This window comes from Oncorhynchus gorbuscha, linkage group LG07 (assembly GCF_021184085.1).
Source record: "Oncorhynchus gorbuscha isolate QuinsamMale2020 ecotype Even-year linkage group LG07, OgorEven_v1.0, whole genome shotgun sequence".
Classification (NCBI taxonomy): domain Eukaryota; kingdom Metazoa; phylum Chordata; class Actinopteri; order Salmoniformes; family Salmonidae; genus Oncorhynchus; species Oncorhynchus gorbuscha.
Window position 1 is genome coordinate 62,891,300 of NC_060179.1, and position 19,154 is coordinate 62,910,453.

At 42.6% G+C, this 19,154-nt stretch overlaps 2 protein-coding genes across 3 annotated transcripts; one reads left to right on the forward strand and one right to left on the reverse strand.

The window, feature by feature from the left end:
• Positions 1-1,616: 1,616 nt before the first annotated feature.
• Positions 1,617-18,913, forward strand: LOC124039026 (eukaryotic translation initiation factor 2-alpha kinase 1-like). Its single transcript, XM_046354910.1, is given in 9 exon segments — positions 1,617-1,621; positions 3,977-4,076; positions 4,164-4,244; positions 4,360-4,456; positions 6,151-6,257; positions 15,410-15,530; positions 15,822-15,901; positions 18,517-18,607; positions 18,610-18,913. Coding segments are annotated over 9 exon segments (876 nt in total). The 3' UTR covers positions 18,804-18,913.
• On the reverse strand, positions 6,043-14,686 carry LOC124039322 (ankyrin repeat domain-containing protein 61-like). Of its 2 annotated transcripts, XM_046355272.1 has the most exons (5): positions 14,295-14,686; positions 13,245-13,339; positions 12,614-12,785; positions 7,259-7,459; positions 6,043-7,125 (listed from the first exon to the last, which is right to left on the reverse strand). In XM_046355272.1, exons 1-5 carry the CDS (start codon positions 14,445-14,447, stop codon positions 6,469-6,471), a joined length of 1,278 nt encoding a protein of 425 aa, XP_046211228.1. In that variant the 5' UTR covers positions 14,448-14,686; the 3' UTR covers positions 6,043-6,468. The 2 variants fall into 2 exon arrangements, with proteins under 2 accessions (XP_046211228.1, XP_046211229.1); XM_046355273.1 differs by lacking the exon at positions 13,245-13,339 and having other exon boundaries at positions 14,295-14,446.
• Positions 18,914-19,154: the final 241 nt, after the last annotated feature.

Here is a 19,154-nt window from a genome sequence, read left to right on the forward strand (position 1 = left end):
AAACAAAGATTTCAGCATGTTCTCAGAACATCATTAACTAATGTGAAAAACAGCTGGCGCATTTATCAGACAAACGGCAGAACCCGGTACTCAAAATGCCCTTATCGGAGTGTTAAACATCAATTTTCCACTTCCTCTCTGATGCGCACGAGATGGTAAGCGTTACGAAGGTCCAACTTAGTAAAGCACCTGGCTCCCTGCAGAATCTCGAAGGTCCAAGCACCTGCTGATGACATAAGGGGAAGCGGATAACGATTCTTAACCGTTATGTCATTCAGCCCTCGATAATCACGCAGGGGCGCAGAGTATACCGTCCTTCTTCTTAACAAAAGAACCCCGCCCCGGCGGGAGAGGAAGAAGGCACTATGGTACCGGCGTCAAGACACAGACAAATAATTCGAGAGCCTTATTCGGGAGCCGACAGAGAGTTTTTTCACCCCGAGGAGGAGTGGTCCCCGGAAGGAGATCAATACTACAATCATACACCGGTGAGGAGGAAGGGAGTTGGCTCGGGACCGACTGAAGACCGTGCGCAGATCATGATATTCCTCCGGCCTCCTGTCAAAACGCCAGGTTCCTCCTGAGAAGTAGGGACAGAAGAAACGGGAGGGATGGCAGACATTAAACACTTCACATGACAAGAAACGTTCCAGGATAGGATAGAATTACTAGACCAATTAATAGAAGGATTATGACATACTAGCCAGGGATGACCCAAAACAACAGGTGTAAACGGTGAACGAAAAATCAAAAAAGAAATAGTCTCACTGTGGTTACCAGATACTGTGAGGGTTAAAGGTAGTGTCTCAAATCTGATACTGGGAAGATGACTACCATCTAAGACAGAACATGGGCAGGCTTCTCTAACTCCTGAAAGGAATGTCATGTTTCCGAACCCATGCTTCACCATGAAACAACCCATCAGCCCCAGAGTCTATCAAGGCACTACATGTGGAACCAAAATCCAGCGTAGATGGACCAGACCAAAGGTACAGGATCTTGATGGAGAGACTTGAGTAGTTTCTTGCTCACCTGTAGCCCTCCGCTTATTGATGAGCTCTGGCTTTTCTGGACATGAATTAACAAAATGTCCAGCAACTCCGCAATGAACAGGCGGTTGGTGATCCTCCGTTCCCTCTCCTTAGTCGAGATGCAATCCCTCCCAGCTGCATGGGCTCAGACTCTGAGCCAGAGGAGGGAGATGGTTGCGATGCGGAGCAGGGAAACACCGTTGATGCAGCTCTCTTCCACGAGCCCGGTGACGAAGATCTACCCGTCGTTCTATGCGGATGGCGAGAGCAATCAAAGAGTCCACATCTGAAGGAACCTCCCGGGCAGAGAATCTCATCCTCAACCACTGCGTGGCGTCCCTCCAGAAAACGAGCCAGTTTTCACTCACTAGAGGCAGCAAGAGTGCGAAGACTCAATAGAATAATTTCCGATTGGACCGTTCACCTTGGCATAAGGAAGCCAGGGCCCTAGAAGCCTCCCTACCAAAACTGATGGTCAAAAACCCGAATCATCTCCTCTTTAAAGTTCTGGAACTTGTTAGAGCAATCAGCCCTTGCCTCCCAGATAGCTGTGCCCCATTCTCGAGCCCGGCCAGTAAGGGTGAAATGACGTAAGCAACCCGAGCTCACAACTCTAAGTATGTGTTGGGTTGGAGATGGAACAAATCTCACACTGCGTGAGAAAGGAGCGGCACTCAGTGGGCTGCCCGGAGTAGCAAGGTGGGTTATTAACCCTAGGTTCTGGAAGCTCGGCAGGCCAAGTAACAGGTGAAACGAGACGTAGACTCTGGAACTGTCCAGAGAGGTCGGAAACCTGAGCGGCCAGGTTCTCCACGGCATGGCGAGCAGCAGACAATTCCTGCTCGTGTCTGCCGACATGGCTCCTTGGATCTCGAGGCAGTGTATGAGAATTTGTTAATGAGTCCATTCCTTGGTCGGTTCCTTCTGTCAAGGTGAAAGAGGACCCAAAACTTGGCGAAAACAGAGTCTTTAATCCAGTAAAATAAATACAAACAAAAAACACAACTTTCACTCGAAATGACGAGGACAAACTGGAGACTCGATCTTGAACAGCAGGTGAACAGCAGGTTGCCTCGGGAAGGCACTTGAACCAGACAGACTCAGACACCTGCTCACCACGCAGCATCTGAGGAAAACACGACACGACAGGGCGATACACAAACACAGCACGGTGAATTCTAGACAAGGAACCGACAGGACAGGAACGGAACACAAAGGAAGAAATAGGGACTCTAATCAGGGGAAAGGATCGGGAACAGGTGTGGGAAGACTAAATGATTGATTAGGGGAATAGGAACAGCTGGGAGCAGGAACGGAACGAAAGAGAAGAGAGAGCCCAAGAGTGAGACAGGGAGGGGGAGAGAGAGGGATAGAAAGAGGGAAAGAACCTAATAAGACCAGCAGAGGGAAACGAATAGAATGGGAAGCACAGGGACAAGACAAGATAATAAATGACAAAACATGACACATACCGCTCAGGAAGGGGAGATCTAGAGATGAATGGGCTTTTGTGCGAAAAGTGCAAATCAATCCCAGACGAACAGCAAAGGACCTTGTGAAGATGCTGGAGGAAATAGGTACAAAAGTATCTACATCCACAGTAAAACGAGTCCGATATCGACATAATATGAAAGACCGCTCAGCAAGGAAGAAGCCACTGCTCCAAAACCGGCATAATAAAGCCAGATTACGGTTTGCATCTGCACATGGGGATAAAGATCATACTTTTTGGAGGATTGTCCTCTGGTCTGATGAAACAAAAATAGAACTGTTTGGCCATAATGACCATTGTTATGTTAGGAGGGAAAAGGGGTATGCTTGCAAGCTGAAGAACACCATCCTAACCGTGAAGCACGGGAGTGGCAGCATCATTTTCTAGGAGAGCTTTGCTGCAGGAGGGACTGGTGCACTTCACAAAATAGATGGTGTCATGAGGAAGTAAAATTATGTGGATATATTGAAGCAACATCTCAAGACATCAGTAAGGAAGTTAAAGCTTGGTCTTCCAAATGGACAATGACCCCAAGCATACTTCCAAAGTTGTGGAAAAATGGCTTAAGGAGAACAAAGTCAAGGTATTGGAGTGGCCATCACAAACCCCTGACCTCAATCCCATAGAACATTTGTGGGCAGAAATGAAAGGGTTTAAACACTGTTTCCCATGCTTGTTCAATGAACCATAAACTATTAATGAACATGCACCTGTGGAATGGTCGTTAAGACACTAACAGCTTACAGACGATAGGCAATTAAGGTCACAGTTATGAAAACTTAGGACACTAAAGAGGCCTTTCTACTGACTCTGAAAAACACCAAAAGAAAGATGTCCAGGGTCCCTGCTAATCTGTCTGAATGTGCCTTAGGCATGCTGCAAGGAGGCATGAGGAGTGCAGATTTGGCCAAGGCAATAAATTGCAATGTCCTTACTGTAAGACGCCTAAGACAGCGCTACAGGGAGACAGGATGGACAGCGGATCGTCCTCGCAGTGGCAGACCATGTGTAACAACACCTGCACAGAAGTGGTACATCCAACACTTTTTTGGTTACTGCATGATTCCATATGTGTTATTTCATAGTTTGATTGTCTTTACTATTATTCTACAATGTAGAAAAAAGTAAAAATAAAGAAAAACCCTTGAATTAGTAGGTGTGTCCAAACTTTTGACTGGTACTGTATTTGATACCGTTCCACTCAAGCCATTACCACAAGCCCGTCCTCCCCAATGAAGTTGCCACCAACCTCCTGCGGATGAGGGAAAATGTACCTACACGATTGTGTTGTCTCACCTAGCTATCTTCAGACGAATGCACTAATTGTAAGTCGCTCTAGATAAGAGGGTCAGCTAAATGGCTGAAATAAAAATAAATGTACTGCTGTGTACTTCGTGTTGTGAGAGGAATTTGAGGACCTGTTTCTTTACTCATTTTCTTCATCTCACCGTAGACCAAAAGAGGGTCTGTTCCAGGCACAGACGTCTCGCTACCTCAGTGAGTTTGAAGAGCTCTCTATACTTGGAAAAGGATCCTATGGCAAAGTCTTCAAGGTACGGAACTGTCTTGTCAAAATAAAAATCACACATTAATAAAACCAACCGTGGAATAAATTCCCCCTTTTTAATGTTTTGTCATAGGTTAAAAACAAGCTGGATGGACAGAAGTATGCTGTGAAGAAAAATCTCATCAACAATGTTTCAAGGGAAGACTGCATGAAGGTATTTCAAATGTATTGAGTTTTAATGGTTCCAAAAATGCAGTATTCTTCAGTGAAGTATTAATGGACACAAGTGAATTTATCAGTCATTTAGTATTTTCCTGTATTTGTTTCAGGTTCTCAGAGAGGTGAAAGTGTTATCCAGTCTTCAGCACATCAATGTAGTAGGCTACCACACTGCCTGGATGGAGCATATCACACATGCTTTTACTAGTGAGTTCCGTTACGTCTTTCCTCTGACATGTTCTAGTATAGAAATTCAAGTGATTTAGTTTATTCATAGCGAACCTCTTGTTTTTTCACTTTTTCATTTTACATTTGGTACAATTTCTTTATTTCAGAGCCTGCATCAATACCCTCTGCACTGGAAATGCATGTGCTGCTAGAACGGGACAATTATTATCTCATATAACTGAATTACCTAGCCAATTATTATTCAGTATCATATTAGAAACCTAAACTTGTTTTCCCCCAATCTCACAGCAGTGAGGACAGTACAGTTAGTAGCACCGGCTCCTCAAAAGTCTTCACGAGCCCAGATCAGTCAAAGGAGCCAGTGGACATAGCTAAAGCACCAGTGAGCCTCCCAGTGAAAGAGGAGAAGAGCACGCAGGTGGTGGGTCCTAAAACCATGCGCCACGCCCGTTTCCCAGATGTGTTGCTGGTACGGTGTGGTCAGACGAGGGACGGCTGCACTGTGGTCAGCTGGGATAGCTCGGCCTTGTCGGAGGATGACTTAGAAAAAACAAATGATAGTCCGACTAAGCGCAAACCAGATGGGATGGCGTGTCACCAGCAAAGCACCACCACACCTGGAATACAAAGCACCCACAGGCCACCACCATGCTTCACGGTGGGAACTACATCATCCATTCACCTACCATGCGTCTCACAAAGACATGGCGGTTGGAACCAAAAATCGCAAATTTGGAATCATCAGACCAAAGGACAGATTTCCACTGGTCTAATGTCCATTTCTCATGTTTCTTGGCCCAAGCAAGTGTCTTCTTATTGGTGTCCTTTAGTAGTGGTTTCTTTGCAGCAATTCTACCATGAAGGCCTGATTCACACAGTCCCCTCTGAACAGTTGATGTTGAGATGTCTGTTACTTGAAATCTGTGAAGCATTTATTTGGGCTGCAATTTTTGAGGCTGGTAACTCTAATGAACTTATCCTCTGCAGCAGAGGTAACTCTAGGTCATCCTTTCCTGTGGCGGTCCTCATGAGAGCCAGTTTCATCATAGTGCTTTTAGCGACTGCATTTGAAGAAACTTTCAAAGTACTTGACATTTCCCAGATTGACTGACCTTCATGTCTTAAAGTAATGATGGACTGTTGTTTCTCTTTGCTTATTTGAGCTGTTCTTGCCATAATATGGACTTGGTCTTTTACCAAATAGGGCTATCTTATGTATACCACCCTTACCTTGTCACAACACAAGTGATTGGTTCAAAAGCATTAAGATGGAAATAAATTCCACAAATTCACTTTTAACAAAGCACACCTGTTAATTGAAATTAATTCCAGGTGACCTTATGAAGCTGGTTGAGAGAATGCCAAGACTGTGCAAAGATGTCATCAAGGCAAAGGTTGGCCACTTTGAAGAATCTCAAATATAGAATATATTTTGATTTGTTTAACACTTTTTTTGGTTACCACAATCTATATGTGCTATTTCATAGTTTTGATGACTTCACTATTATTCTACAATGTAGAAAATAGTAAAAATAATGAAAAACCCTGTAATGAATAGATGTCTCCAAACCTTTCACTGGTACTGTAGGTAACTTGCACAATAGGATGCACCTCTTTGTGGCTTTGGTTTTTCATGCAACATTTATCACTTTTGATTAGGTTTACATTATGCAGAATTTGTTAATGAGTATGTTTTGTCTTTTGTTTTTCAGATCCTTATGGGGCTGTGGACACGAAACAAACCCTCAGCATTCTACATAAAATACTTCAAGGTGTAGAATACATTCACTCTAGAGGAATCATGCATAGAGACCTGAAGGTATGTTCTTTGCAAGTGTATATGATTTAATTTCATAAGAAAAAGAAGTGCACCATCAAATAATAACAAAGGAGGTTTTGCGGCTCGCTGATGAGGTTGATCACTTGTGAACCTCTCCATATCTCTGGAGATTCATGGAATATGTTGAGGTAATGTGTGTTAAAATGTTAAAGTAACATGCTGTAGCCTTCATCTCCTTGGACAGGAGGAGTTAGACTCCTTGAGGCATGGTGAAGTCCTCCATATTGGGAAAGCGGGGGAACCGAGGTGGGATGTCATCACCCTCCTTAACAAACATGACATCACATGCGTTTTCCCAATGGTTAAACACAAAGTCATGCACGCTGTCTGGCAGAACCTGCTTCAGGCATTCTCTACCATGACTCTTCCAATAGCGTTGGTAGATGTGGATCTTACATATGTCCATGAGGCTCCTAGGCTGCTGGCACAGGTTCAGTAGCTGGTCCCGCTGGTCAAAGTACTCTGGGAGCATTAAAGAGCTGGGCAGGTGGCCATCTCTGTTGCTGATGGTCAGGGGGTAGGTCATGGTGAGGAGCTTCCACAGCAGAGAGGTGTGCCTCAGGTTGAGCTTCTGATCCAGGTACAGGAAGAGGCAGTTTTCCCCTGCGGTGGTCAGCTGGTTGATGTCCGCTCCATACTTCAGGAGGAGCGCCACCACGGCCTCGTGGCCCCCGCTACAGGCCTCGTGCAGGGCCGTGCGCCCGGCATGGTTCACTGTGTTCGGGTCAGCCCCCTGATCTAGCAGCTCAATGATACAGCCCAGGTCCACTCCCAGGGCTTTCACTGGCTTGTTGGCCGCCGCCAGGGCAGCCAGGTGGAGGGGGCTGTTACCTGACTTACTCATCACCTTCAAAGCAAACTATATTTAAAATGTGCACTTCTAAACATCAGTATGCTTTCACCAGGAACATTCCTCAAAGCTTGACAGCAGGAGTTGAAAATGGGTTACGTAAAACACAAATAACAAAGAAACTAAAAACCTTGTTGACGTCGGCCCCAAGCTTGATCAGGCTGGCTGTCATCTCTGTATTGAGGATCCCGGCAGCCATATGCAGTGGCATCATCCCAAAGTGGTCGATGGTGTTGATTTTGGCACCGTGGCTCGCCAGGATGCTGATAGCGGGCAGGGCTCCGTAGCGAACGGCCAGGTGAAGCGCGGTGTGACGGCCGTCACTGTCCACCTAGAATTTTGTATTTGTATTTACTATGGATCCCCACTAGCTCTTCCTGGGGTCTGGCAAAATTAAGGCAGCTATACAATTTTAAAAAACATTACAAAACATTCATTACAGAATTCACAACACTAAGTGTGTGCCCTCAGCCCCATACTCCTCTACCACATATCTACAACCCAAAATCCATGTGTACATGTGTGTATAGTGCCTATGTTATCGTGTGTGTGTGTGTGTATGCATGTGTCTGTGCCTATGTTTGTGTTGCTTCCCATTCTCCACTCTTCCATAAGGTGTATTTTTTTATCTGTTTAGCCATCAGTTCCATGTAGTCATGGCTCTATGTAGTAATGTGCGCCTCCCATAGTCTGTTCTGGATTTGGGACTGTGAAGAGACCTCTGGTGGAATGTCTTGTGGGGTATGCATGGGTGTCTGAGCTGTGTGCTAATTGTTTAAACAGACAGTTTGTGCATTCAGCATGTCAATACCTCTCACAAATACCAGTAGTGATGAAGTCGATCTCTCCTCCACTTTGAGTTAGGAGAGATTGACATGCATATTATTCATGTTTTCTCTCTGTGTACATCCAAGGGCCAGCTGTGCTGCTCTGTTCTGAGCCAATTGTCATTTTCCTAAATCCCTCTTTGTGGCACCTGACCACACAACTGAACAGTAGTCAAGGTGTGACAAAACTAGAGCCTATAGGACCTGTCTTGTTAATAGTGCTGTTAAGAAGGTAGAACAGCGCTTTATTATGGACAGACTTCTTCCCATTTTAGCAACTGTTCTATCAATGTTTTGATCATGACAGTTTATAATCCAGGGTTAATCCAAGCAGTTTAGTCACCTCAATTTGCTCAATTTCCACATTATTTATTACAAGATGTAGTTGAGGTTTAGGGTTTAGTGAATGATTTGTCCCAAATACAATGCTTTTAGTTTTTTAAATATTTAGGACTAACTTATTCCTTGCCACCCATTCTGAAACTGCAGCTCTTTGTTAAGTGTTGCAGTCATTTCAGTTGCTGTAGAAGCTGACGTGTATAGTGTTGAGTCATCAGTATACATAGACACACTGGCTTTACTGAAAGCCAGTGGCATGTTGTTAGTAAAGATTTAAAAAATTAAGGGGCCTAGACAGCTGTCCTGGGGAATTCCTGAATTCTACCTGGATTATGAGAGGCTTCCATTAAAGAACACCCTCTGTGTTATGTTAAGACAGGTAACTCTCTATCCACAGTATAGCAGGGGGTGTAAATCCATAAAACATAAATTTTTCCAGCAGCAGACTGAACGATATTGTCAAAAGCCGCACTGAAGTCCCCACAATATTTTTAATATCAATTTCTCTCAGCCAATCATAAGTAATTTGTGTAAGTGCTGAGCTTGTTGAATGCCCTTCCCTATAAGCGTGCTGAAAGTCTGTTGTCAATTTGTTTACTGTAAAATAGCATTGTATCTGGTCAAACAATTTTTTTCCCAAACGTTTACTAAGGGTTGGTAATAGGCTGATCGGTCAGCTATTTGAGTCAGTAAAGGGAGTTTTACTATTTTTATGTAGAGGAATGACTTTTGCTTCCCTCCAGGCCCGAGGGCACACACTTTCTAGTAGGCATAAATTGAAGATATGGCAAATAGGCTATTATCTTCAGTAATTTTCCATCCAAGTTGTTAGACCCCGGTGGCTTGTCATTGTTGATAGACAACAATAATTATTTTCACCTCTTCCATGCTCACTTTACAGAATTCAAAATTACAATTCTTGTCTTTCATAATTTGGTCAGATATACTTTATAGCGTTTGTTGCTGGCCTGTCATGCCTAAGTTTGCTTAATTTAAAAAAATAAATCAAGTAAACTCGATTCAACAAGATGGAATAATGTGTCCTTGAACAGTACTGCAGTGCATCTCCTCTTCATAGACTGCACCAGATTTGCCAGTTCTTGCTATGAGATGTTACCAAACTCTTCCACCAAGGCACCTGCAAGTTCACAGACATTTCTGGGGGAATGACCCTATCCCTCACTCTCCGATCCAACAGGTTCCAGATGTGCTCAATGGGATTGAGATCCGGGCTCTTCGCTGGCCATGGCAGAACACTGACATTCCTGTCTTGCAGGAAATCACGCATAGAACGAGCAGTATGGCTGGTGGCATTGTCATGCTGGAGGGTCATGTCAGGATGAGCCTGCAGGAAGGGTACCACATGAGGAAGGAGGATGTCTTCCCTGTAATACACAGCGTAGAGATTGCCTGCAATGACAACAAGCTCAGTCCGATGATGCTGTGACACACCGCCCCAGGCCATGACGGACCCTCCACCTCCAAATCGTTCCCGCTCCAGAGTATAGGCCTCGGTGTAACGCTCATTCCTTCGATGATAAACGCGAATCCGACCATCACCCCTGGTGAGACAAAACCGTGACTCGTCAGTGAAGAGCACTTTTTGCCTGTCCTGTCTGGTCCAGCGACGGTGGGTTTGCGCCCATGGGCGACGTTGTTGCCGATGATGTCTTGTGAGGACCTGCCTTATACAACAGGCCTACAAGCCCTCAGTCCAGCCTCTCTTAGCCAATTGCGGACAATCTGAGCATTGTGCGTTCCTGGTATAACTCGGGCAGTTGTTGTTGCCATCACACCTGCGGGACGGGTACAGGAGGTTCAGATGTACCGATCCTGTGCAGGTGCTTGTTGCACGTGGTCTGCCACTGCGAGGACGATCAGCTGTCCGTCCTGTTTCCCTGTAGCACAGTCTTAGGCGTCTCACAGTACGGACATTGCAATTTATTTTCCTGGCCACATCTGCAGTCCTCATGCCTCCTTGCAGCATGCCTAAGGCACATTCACGCAGATGAGCAGGGACCCTGGGCATCTTTCTTTTGCTGTTTTTCAGTTAGTAGAAAGGCCTCTTTTTTTGTCTTAAGTTTTCATAACTGTGACCTTAATTACTACCGTCTGTAAGCTGTTAGTGTCTTAACGACCGTTCCACAGGTGCTTGGTCATTAATTGTTTATGGTTCATTGATAAAGCATGGGAAACAGTGTTTAAACCCTTTACAATGAAGAAGTTATTTAGATTTTTACGAATTATCTTTGAAAGACAGTGTCCTGAAAAAGGGACGTTTCTTTATTTGCTGAGTTTATTTGGCAATATCAGTCGTTTTTGTAATGAATGAGCCATCTGATTCAATGAATGATGAAGCTGAGTTTGCCATTTTTTTCCAAAATTTCATTTAAGGTGCTCCAAAGCTTGGATCAAAATGTGGCTTAGGTGGTGGGTGTGGCAAGGGTGTGGCCATGGCCAATGATGAGGTCGCCAGCCAGAATTTTTGGAGGCCCTCCGGTTGACCGCAGTGACACAATTTTTCTGTTTTAAAGCTATTTTCCTGCAATTCTACACATTTGGCCATGGCTTATGGGCATTTCCATCTAAAAGGACCCATGAGCATCAACATGTGAAGTTCATAGGAGCATTGGATGTCAAATGGGTGTCAAATGATAGCTGAGTCTATATAGTTTTGGGAAATGGAAAAACACTCTTCAACCATTTTCCATCTTAAAAATTAGGCATAATTAAAAGCTTTGATTTCTGGATAAAAAGATGGAAAATGGGTCTTAGAAAACATCTACCAGAAAAAGCCTTGAAAGTTATCAAAAATACATCAAAACACAAAAATGTTGTCCTAAAGAAGACCCCTGCCAACTAATATCAACACTTTTATATTTAGTTTTGGAGAAATTGTTTACCTTCTGTAAGTTTAAGAAATATTGCCTTGCAATTCCGTTACCAAAAACCCACATATCTTTAGGATATTTTCTAATTTCTCTCCCTCATGAGGGAGGATAATGTAAACAAAAGTAACAAGGAATGGTAGACCTACCAATTAGTTATAGTGATTTTACTGAAACCAATTTTGTTTATGAATTATTAAGTGATCCAAACTCGTAATTCCATTACGTAATTGGTAATGGACATACCCAAAAAATCTGTAACGGATTAACTGCAACTGAATTGGCTACAATGGGAAATCATAACAGTCACAAACCACAGTTGGGTCATATGCTACAGTCCTCCCTTTCAGTGGCATACTGTTATGTTCAGTGCACTACTCTTTTCTTTGTCTTTCTGTTTGTATAACCAAGAATGTTAAAACAGCCTGTCTGGACAACCCCTCTCTTCTCTCTCTCTCTGCTTATCTCTCACTGTCCAGTTAATGTCACCTGTCCCAGCTCTTACTGACACCTACTCATGAGCCCCCTCTCTTTCTGTAATTGTGTTACCTTAAGTGTAAATCCACTTCACTTAGTGTAGTTAAATAACCAAAATAAATGTTTTCAAACTTTCAAACTGTCATAGCTGACACCCTATTCTTTCAGCAGACATCTTTGAATCTTAATTCAGAGCAGATATTTAAGAATTTTTGGAAAATTTTAAAGATTTTAAAGTAATTCTGCACAGTTATTCCACCAATTTAGTTTTTGTGAACGAAGTGCATAGAGTTGTATGGTTTGTTAAACTTTGAAATCAATGGTTTTGGTTTGGCATATATTTTAAAGTGAAAACAGAGTCAAAGCGTAAAAGATTATCAAAGATTATCAAAGATTATCAAAGATTATCTTATTAAAATATGTAGGTCCATTACCTTTTCTACATACTTCATCTAGTTTTAGTCATTTTATGTTTACACTGAAAAACGTTTTTCAGTTTTTCCATCCCCAAAAACACGTTTTCTTTTTTCTTTACTTCCCAAAACTTTTCTATGCAGAAAAACCCCTGTTCATGACTTCTGGTTTAATTCCAATCAGCTGCGTTTAGGCAGCCCAATTCTGATCTACTTTTTTACTAACTAACTGGTCTTTTGACAAATCTGAATAAGATCTGATGTGAAAAGATCTAATATGATTGGTCAAAAGACCTGTTAGTGGAAACAAATAATAGAATTGGGCTGCTTGTGTAAAAGCAGCCCTTTAGGCACAGACCTTGGCTCAGCTTGAACCCTTGGGTAGAAATGCAAAACGGACAATAAGATCAGCATCTCTACAGGCAACTTTATCATGCTTTGTGTTTACCCTTGATAATTGGGTTAGTATATGCATACATTTTTCAACATAGGGATGGAACAATTTTAGATGAAATGTTCAATTAACCAATCAATCAACTACCTCTGCGTTGATGTTGACTCCGTGGTTGCAGAGCACCCTGAGGCAGGCCTCGGCCCGGTGCTGCATGGACATCATGGCCATCTCAAACTTGGTGCGTGGCTTGGGCCAGGAGGCCAGGATGGTGGGCCAGTGGGTGATCACCAGGTGCAGGGCGTTGCGCCCTCGCTGGTCCCTGAAGGTCGCAAGGAGGACATGGGAGAAATGGTCTTGTCAGAATGGTTTTGTTTTGCTGGTGGTGATTATTTTTTTCACATAAAGGAGATTATGGAGACTTGTGGTGCCACTTCCAAATACTGGCATTACTCATAGAGCTTTTTTCATGTTTTAGGACATTTTGAATGGTCATGCTGAAGTTTAGGGGTGTAACTCAATAATCTAATGTTGCTTATATATATGCCATTTAGCAGACGCTTTTATCCAAAGCAACTTACAGTCATGTGTGCATACATTCTACGTATGGGTGGTCCCGGGAATCGAACCCACTACCCTGGCATTACAAGCGCCATGCTCTACCAACTGAGCTACAGTTGGTAGAGTTATACAGAGCAGTATTATCATTTGAAAGCTCTAATATGGTCATCCCTTTTCAGTGTATGACTTAAACAAGTGGAACCTGTTCATATAGGGATACCTGATCTCCGGGTCTGCCCCGGCAGAGAGAAGGCTCTCAAGGCTCTTCACTCTCCTGTAAGATGCAGCCAGGTGGAGGGGGAGAATTGCTAAGCCCTGTAGGCAATGAGCAAGAGAGAACTTGTTTAAAGACTTAGAAAAACATGTTAGGAATGCTAAATGTTTGTTACCGAACGGGCTGGGGGACACCTGGAGGTCAGAGCCCCCAGATAGCATATTAACACGTCATACGCATGGCAAAATGTGTAGAATTGCAGGAAATTAGCTTTAAAACTACACAATTTTCTCTCCGCCTCATGTCAAAATGTGTAAAATTACAGGAAACTTGCTGAAAAACAGCACAATTTTACAATTGCCGAAAATGTGCTTTTAAAACAGCAAAAGTATCTCTCAGCTTCATGCCAAGATTTGTAGAATAGCATAAAACGTACAATTTTTCTCTCTGCATCATAGTAAAATGTGTTGGATTGCATGAAGTTTGCTGTTCCCTAACTTGTTATGTATTGTATTTTATGTATGTTGTATGCAAAATAGATTTTGCGATGGATATTTGAACGAGAGGGATAGCTGGGCCCAAAATCTGTATTCTCCAGCAGGTGGCTGTTTTTTTTTAAACTTGTTTTTTTTCTCTCTCACAAAGCGAGGAGTTTTTGAATGGAGGTCAATGAGTGTCGAATTTGGTTAACAAAAAATTGCCAGGATGGCTTATTTGATCGAATATACATTTCGTAATGCGTAACTTGTTACGAGTGTAGTGATAGATATAAGTAGGCCACTTGACATCCTAGCAACATTTAAAAAACACTTTATGTCGGTGTTGTGCCTGTTGTTCACACGCGTATCTGCCCTCTCATTGGCTAGAATGGCCCCACTTGATTATTTAGACAGTATAATGGATAATCTGTGAGTAAACTAAATAACATGGCTATTACGCATGCTCAATCGTTTTGGAGGTCTGGGAGTTTTTGGTTAATAACTCCAGATTGCATGAAATCTTTTGTACCATACCGTTAGAGAATACCTTGTCTGAAATTTTTATTGTGGGTTTTACCTTTGAAAGGATTTCATGAAGAAGTCCCGTTGTTCTTAAATCGATGTAAAAGTTGGACCCCCGTTTTTGGGTAAAATCATTAATACGCGCCAGGTCTTCTATCAAGATCGCATCATATAATTCAGCATCTGAAAAGTTGACGTTCGTATCCATACCCCATAGCTAGAAGATCAAGGTCCTACTAAAGTGTACGTTCGCTTTGCTCTACATTATTGAAAACGTACACGTTTTGACGCTCTTTGTAAATGTCAGTTATCGTGAAATGCTGGTTATCAGCCTCAACATTAGCCTTTGAGCAAACAGTAAATTACATCGCTCTACTCTGTCAGTGCTCTGATGCTTTTTCTCAAGAAGGCAGTAATAAGCACGTTTGGAAACGTCATCATTCTGCATCGCTGGTGACAGCTGTCGATATGATATGTTGGTGCCTCACCTATGGCTGATTCCACTGACGAAAATAACCTGTATGTAATATTACGCTTAGGCATATCCTACCTGAGCTATTTCATGATAATAATAAGGACTTTATTTGTAAAAAACAACAAAAACAACGCATAGACGCTCCATAAATTATTACTCCAACTGATAGTTATTCCCTGTAAACGATGTACAACTTTTTGAGGGGCCTATATATTTAGGCTAGCGAAAATGGCATGTTTTTCAACAGTTAACGTTACCTGTCTTTGAAGTGTAGAAAAAACAGTACAGTATTTCCAAATCTGAACAGGCTCATTGACAGGATGAGATCTTAAAAGCTTGATAATACTAGACACATCTCCTTTGACTATTGCTTCGTGAATTTTAAACTGCAAATGATCAAATTCACCGGGGACTCCATCGCTGAATCTGATTTTCTTATTAAGCTGTAGTTTATAATGCATGCAATAGGGACTAAGGCATGGTTTGTTACTAATATTACCCATTTTAAATAAAACACTTAAGTTAAAAAATATACTAAAGCAATAACGTGGCCTAGAGGTAATGACAAAATAGAATTACGCATTGTATAAAATAATCCCTGTTTTAGAATCTCCTGTAGCATTATGACCTCACAGACAACATAAACATGGAATATTATGTGAATATTTTACATTTTGTATGATTTTGATTTACAGCCCAGGAATATTTTCCTGCGTGGACATAACTGCCATGTGAGGATTGGAGACTTTGGACTGGCTTGCAGGGATAAAATGATGGATGACAAAGAAAAACCACCCTCCACCTCACAGAACACTGGTGAAAAACTGAATTAATCTATTTTTCTAATCTGTCTCTATCACCACAAGCTCAATGGTTGTTACAATATATATGTAAACAGTTAACATCTCAGAGATGTTTACAATGTATCAAAGTAGATCCATTGTATGCTTTTGTCCATGTGTAGTTCTTGAAATCACCAGAAGATGGTGATATGGGTTTGTGTAACTAAATCCCTTTTAGGGCATAGCACTGATCTTGACCCACACATTTCCCCTGGCTAGCTCTGGTCCTGTGCGTGTTCTTGATATGCTTGTAATCTTTCTGCAGGTTCCTCTCATACCGCTGGAGTGGGGACATTTGTTTACGCAGCACCTGAACAACTGGAGGGTTCCCACTATGATTCAAATGTGAGTCATCTCCATAATGTCAGAGATATATACACTACTGTTCAAAAGTTTGGGGTCACTTAGAAATGTCCTTGTTTTTGAAAGGAAAGCTAAATTTTTGTCCATTAAAATAACATCAATTGATCAGAAATACAGTGTAGACATTGTTAATGTTGTAAATGACTATTGTAGCAGGAAACGGCTGATTTTTAATGGAATATCTACATAGGCGTACAGAGGCTATGTAGATACAGAGGCTATGTAGGCGGCTATGTAGGCGTACATAGCTATGTAGGCGTACAGAGGCTATTATCAGCAACCATCACTCCTGTGTTCCAATGGCACGTTGTGTTAGCTAATCCAAGTTTATCATTTTAAAAGGCTAATTGATGATTAGAAAAACCTTTTGCAATTATGTTAGCACAGCTGAAAACTGTTGTTCTGATTAAAGACGCACTAAACTGGCCTTTAGACGAGTTGAGTATCTGGAGCATCAGCATTTGCTGGGTTCGATTACAGGCTCAGAATAGCCAGAAACAAAGACCTTTCTATTGAAACTCGTCAGTCTACTATTGTTCTGAGAAATGAAGGCTATTTCATGCGAGAAATTGCCAAGAAACTGAAGATCTCATACAACACTGTGTACTACTCCCTTCACAGAACAGCAAAAACTTGCTCTAACCAGAATAGAAAGAGGAGTGGGTGGCCCCCGGTGCACAACTGAGCAAGAGGACAAGTACAGTGGGGCAAAAAAGTATTTAGTCAGCCACCGATTGTGCAAGTTCTCCCACTTAAAAAGATGAGAGGCCTGTAATTTTCATCATAGGTACACTTCAACTATGACAGACACAATTAGGAAAGAAAATCCAGAAAATCACATTGTAGGATTTTTTATGAATTTATTTGCAAATTATGCTGGAGGGTCATGTCAGGATGAGCCTGCAGGAAGGGTACCACAGGAGGATGTTTTCCCTGTAATGCACAGCGTTGAGATTGCCTACAATGACAACAAGCTCAGTCCGATGATGCTGTGACACACCACCCCAGACCACGCTCCAGAGTACAGGCCTCGGGGGGAATGCTCATTCCTTCGACGATAAACACAAATCTGACCATCACCCCTGGTGAGACAAAACCGTGACTCGTCAGTGAAGAGCACTTTTTGCCAGTCCTGTCTGGTCCAGCGACGGTGGGTTTGACGTTGTTGCCGGTGATGGCTTGTGAGGACCTGCCTTTACAACAGGCCAACAGCCCTCAGTCCAGCTTCTTTCAGCCTAGTGCGGACAGTCTGAGCACTGATGGAGGGATTGTGCGTTCCTGGTGTAACTCGGGCAGTTGTTGTTACCATCCTGTACCTGTTCCGCAGGTGTGATGTTCGGATGTACCGATCCAGTGCAGGTGTTGTTACACGTGGTCTGCCACTGCGAGGAAGATTAGTTGTCCGTCCTGTCTCCCTGTAGCTCTGTCTTAGGTGTCTCACAGTACGGACATTGCAATTTATTGCCCTGGCCACATCTGCAGTCCTCATGCCTCCTTGCAGCATGCCTAAGGCACATTCACGCAGATGAGCAGGGACCCTGGGCATCTTTCTTTTGGTGTTTTTCAGAGTCAGTAGAAAGGCCTCTTTAGTGTCCTTTGTTTTCATAACTGTGACCTTAATTGCCTACCGTCTGTAAGCTGTTAGTGTCTTAACGACTGTTCCACATGTGCATGTTCATTAATTGTTTATGCTTCATTGAACAAGCTTGGAAAACAGTGTTTAAACCCTTTACAATGTTGTTTACTGTAAAAGGGACGTTTATTTTTTTGCTGAGTTTATATATATATATATATTTCTTATTATGATATTTATATATTTTTTGTTATGTTATTTTTTGTATTTAACTAGGCAAGTCAGTTAAGAACAAATTATTTTTTTACAATGATGGCCTACCCCGGCCAAACCCGGACAACGCTGGTCCATTTGTGCGCCGCACTATGGGACTCCCAATCATGGCCAGATGGAATACAGCCTGGATTCCAACCAGGTTCTGTAGTGATGCCTTTAGCACTGAGATGCAGTGCCTTAGACCGCTGCGCTACTCAGGAGCCCTAAAGATAACAGCACACAGGGCAAGAAGGTAGAGACAATGCATCACGCTAAGTAGCCACAACTGTCAGTGTCCGTGATTGAGTCTTTGAATGAAGAGATAAAACGGTCCAGTTTGAGTGGTTTTTTGCAGCTTGTTCCAGTCGCTAGCTGCAGTGACCTTTTAACAGAATGTCACTGGCAGAACAGGTGTGTATGAGGAGGATGAGGGCTGCATTAGATATGTCTGATAGAGGGGAGTATAAATAAGCATCAACCAGTGGGTCTTGCGACGGGTATACAGAGATGACCCGTTTACAGAGGAGTATAGAGTGCAGTGATGTGTCCTGCAAGGAGCATTGGTGGCAAATCTGATGAACGAATGATAAAGATGATCTAGCCACTCGAGAGACACACAAAAATGACTGGGCACAATCAGTGTGACTTTTCTACATAAAACAAACTTTTATTGAATTGTAATGATAATATAACATTTTTATTTATAAATTAATTGATACACAGTAAATCTAAATATTTGTATCACTATGCCTTTTCTCCTCCAATGCAGTCAGACATGTACAGTATAGGAGTGGTGGCCCAGGAGCTGTTCCAGCCCTTTGGGACAGAGATGGAGCGTGTTCAGACGCTAGGGGACCTCCTTGAGGGAAGGTCCCAGACTCCTTCTCCCAGCGCTGGCCTGTCCTGGCCAAGTACATCACACTGCTGACTAGCAGAGACCCCAATCTAAGACCCAGCGCCACACAGCTGCTGCAGAGCAAGCTGTTCAGCAGCAAAGACATGGTATGGATGACTAGGCTGGCTGGGAATGAGACTGATTGTTTAAAGTTTTATTAGTCATATGTACAGGATACACATAGTATACGCCGTTGAATGAAATGGTTACTTGCAGGTTCCTTCTTGACAATGCAACAACAATAAGAAATAATAAAAGATAAGAATACAAACATCAAGTAAACGGCTCAGTAGAATAGAATAAACATTTTAGCATAAGTTATGAACAACAATATAAAAGCAACATGTGACAATTTAAAATATTTTTCTGAGTTACAGTTCATATAAGGAAATCAGTCAATTGAAATAGTTTTATTTGGCCTGGGCCTGCCTGAGAGGGCATAGGCCCATCCACTTGGGAGCCAGTCCCAGCCAATCAGAATACGTTTTTCCCACAAAACAGCTTTACTACAG